This window comes from Neltuma alba, unplaced genomic scaffold (genome assembly GCF_004799145.2).
Source record: "Neltuma alba isolate B1F8T4 unplaced genomic scaffold, ASM479914v2 tig00006143_pilon, whole genome shotgun sequence".
NCBI classification, from domain to species: domain Eukaryota; kingdom Viridiplantae; phylum Streptophyta; class Magnoliopsida; order Fabales; family Fabaceae; genus Neltuma; species Neltuma alba.
In genome coordinates this window covers 13,242-16,903 of record NW_021634366.1, presented here as the reverse complement: position 1 = coordinate 16,903, position 3,662 = coordinate 13,242, and the positions used below count along the sequence as shown (strand labels likewise).

The 3,662-nt window shown below is 32.4% G+C and overlaps 1 protein-coding gene across 1 annotated transcript; it reads left to right on the top strand.

Moving 5' to 3' along the window:
* The first annotated feature begins 320 nt into the window (after window positions 1–320).
* LOC114749721 (transcription factor bHLH18-like) lies at window positions 321–1,886 on the top strand. Its single transcript, XM_028938266.1, has 4 exons — window positions 321–359; window positions 577–1,041; window positions 1,139–1,531; window positions 1,800–1,886. Exons 1-4 carry the CDS (start codon window positions 321–323, stop codon window positions 1,884–1,886), a joined length of 984 nt encoding a protein of 327 aa, XP_028794099.1.
* The last annotated feature ends 1,776 nt before the right edge of the window (window positions 1,887–3,662 follow it).

The following is a 3,662-nucleotide window of genomic DNA, read 5'->3' as shown; positions in this document are numbered from 1 at the left end:
GTGCATGTGTATAAAATTACAACAAACCAATCTTTATCGAATCTTGTGTTTTTATTTTTCTTAACAGTAACGTAAGTAATAATCAACGTACGTTCCATCATATGACACACACACACACGTAGTTAAAAAAAAAAAGATTAAAATATAAAGTGGCATGTTTAGCGAGCCAATTATTGCTTTTATTTATCATCAATCTGGATGCTCTCCCAAATCCTTGGTTTATATAACTAAACTACTGTTCTCTTCTTCCTCATGCAGATATTACAACTGATTCACATAATAATTCATCAGCTTATTATTGTATCTTTCTTCCAGTTGTAATGGAGATGTCATGGCAGAGCTGGCTCTCCGATGATCTGGTAATAAATTAAAATCAATGATCCATATTTATACATGCTAAGTTATTTCTTCTGAGAAATCTGATGATTTTGATTTTGTTTTTAGGATTTGGATGAGAATGATTTCTTCAATGAGTGCAGAAAAAATTGCTAATCATTTGATGATGAGGAAGAGTTCCTTAGGGAGATCCTTCACCAACCTTATGAGACTGAAACTACTCCCTCTTCCATTATTCAGAACAACAATGTGGTCACCGTCACCACCACAGACGGTGGCGATGCCGCCATTACAACCCCTACCGTTGACGATTCCGGCAGCCAGCCAAAGCTTAACAGCTCCAGCTCAGTCCTCTCAGAACTCGCCGCCAGTTTATCTGACAAACCTGCTGCTCCGACCGCAGTATGGTCTCCATCGGCTTACATTCTGTCTTTCAATAACTCAACGGTATTACCGGCCTCCATGGATGAATGTGCAGTGAAGAGTTCTAATAACGAGCATCAATCAGAGAGTGGCACTGCACGAGGAGGCACAAAACGAACCCTAGAAGACGGCCCTAATAATGACACAAGGGCAAAACAAGGGACAAAGAAAACTAGAAGTTCATCTGAGACATTGGATCATATAATGGCTGAGAGAAAAAGGAGACAAGAACTCACTGAGAAGTTCATTGCACTCTCAGCTACAATCCCTGGTCTGAAGAAGGTCTGTTTGTTTCAATTCACTCTTCACTTCATTGTTATTATATTATGTTCCTCATTTTAACACATAGAGATAATTACGAGTTTTGATGCATTAGCAGATAGACAAGTCTTCTATACTTAGCGAAGCTATCAATCACGTGAAGAGTTTTCAAGAACGAGTTAGGGAGTTAGAGGAACAGAACAAGAAGATAAGTGCAGAATCATCAGTAGTGTTGTGTAGAAAGAAATCGAACCAGGTGCTCAACCCAGATGATGAAATGAGCTGTGATTATGATAATAATTGCTTCAGAAGTAGTAGTAATAATGAAGCACTGCCTCAAGTGGAAGCAAGATTTTTAAACAAAGAGATTCTCATCAGAATCCACTCTGAGAAACAAAATGGCATCATGCTTAACATTTTGTCTTTTCTTAGAAATCTTCATTTCTCCATAATCAGTAGCAGTGCCTTACCATTTGGGCCCTCCACTCTTGATATTACCATTATTGCTGAGGTATTATTACACTTCCCTTTTCATTATATTCCTGTTGTATAATAAGCATGGCTTTGAACCTAGCTTGGCCTAATCACATCACATTATTAAATTGATTCTTTGTCTAGTTTGCAAGGATGTACTAATTTATATGGTTTCTGTTCAATGTGTTGTAAAGACACACTAGAGTAAATAAATTTAAAGAACTCTATAGGTATCTGGAGATTTTGAGATTGTTTATTACCATCACAATTTGATATGATTTTTTCGTTATCTTTTTTACTTGAAGGTTGGTGACCAATGCAAAATATCAGTGATGGAAGTTGTGAACAAGATGAGAATGGCTCTGTTGAAGTCATCTGAGAACAAGAAGTGATCCCCCATGCTAGGTTAATTATCAAAAATTATAATCATCATTAGTGGCTTTATGGCCTAGTGATATGAAGGTTTTTCTGTAAGTGAAAGGTCATAGGTTCGATCCTGCTTATAATCTTAAGTCATTAGTGTCTGTCACTCTAAATTAAAAAAAGAAGAAGCATAATTATCAAACTAGCAGGAAGTAGCACTTCACTTATTTTAGAAGCCCCTAGATTGTAACTTACTCTCTTCTATGATTCATAATTTATGAATACTATGATTCATTTTATTTTATATTAATATTGATTGATAAAAAAAAACTGATTTGGGTATAAAATTTGTAACTTATTGTGACACTCATTAACTAATGTTTTTATATTTCTTTATATACATTCATTTATCCTAAATTCCTAATGCGTGAGAAGTAGTGAGAACTAAACTACCATAAATTGATGCTTGTGTCTTCAAACAATATGATCTATATACAAACATACACATATATATGTATAATATCCAACTATTTTTTTATGAACCCTGCTTTTGTATTGGTTTGTTAGCCTCCTTCTTGGACTTGTACAAAAGCATGTGCGCTAATTCATAATTAAAGATCTGTTGCTATTTAAGGGCTTGAGATATATATATATATATATATATATTGTTCTCTCTTTAATTATTATTATTATGGCATAATAATATATATTATATCAATAATATAATTTGGCTTCTTCCTTTTTTTGCCAACATCATTTGGCTTCTTCCACTTGATTCCTCACTCACTCATTCATAATTAACATCGAGACATACCATTTCTGTTCATTAAGAGAACAAGATCCACTTGCCTTCATCGTGCATTTCCAGCCCTAACTTTACACCCCTATCATTTTAAAAAAAAATACTATCCCATCTGGTCTTACATATTCAGATACGAATAACCGAATATATAGATAAAAATTTTTTTTGCTAAAATTGATTAAAAGCAGTAGATGGGTAAAAAAATGTATTTTATTTTCCTAATGTACCATATATATTTATGGAGAGAACATGTGTAAATGAGAAAGAATGGGCAAATAGGAAAAAGATGTAGATAATTAATGCAATAATATAACAGGTAATTAATGAGGATAAAAATTTTTAAAAAGGGTTAAATTTTAGACATTCTTTGGTGTATTTTATAGATAGAATCAGGCCAAAACCAAAAACTATATTTTATATATAGGATTGGAAAAACAAACAAAAGTAAAATTCACAAATAAGCCTCAAGTTATAAAGATGAGATAGGAGGTAAATGGAGGTCAGGAGTTCAAATCTTCCTAATATATTAAAAAAATTTCGGGAGAGAGGAGAGAGAAATAGAACTATGTCTGTTGGCCCCCAAAAACACTAAATTTTATACTCGATATAAGATCAGAAGGAGTGATAGATAATAAATTAGATTAAAATTCATAGGTGATAAAAATAAGATGGGGTATGGGTAGAAGTGAAAAATTCAGATCCTCTTGTATCTTTTAAAAAAAAATTCGGAGAGAAAGAGAAAGAATGAATCAGTCAACACAAATGGCAATATTCACAGGTCATATAAAACAATACTATTTCTGATTCTTAATATAAAAGCTCTTTTGATTTTTATTTTAATTATAAATATAAGATTCTAATTTACTTTGTCTCATATTTTTTCTTCTTAAGATAGACGTTGTAATAATGATAGATGTAACTAATATATTTGATTAACAAGGATATTTTAGGAAAGACAATACATATTTATTAGAAATAACTAACCTAACTAATTTTTTAATTT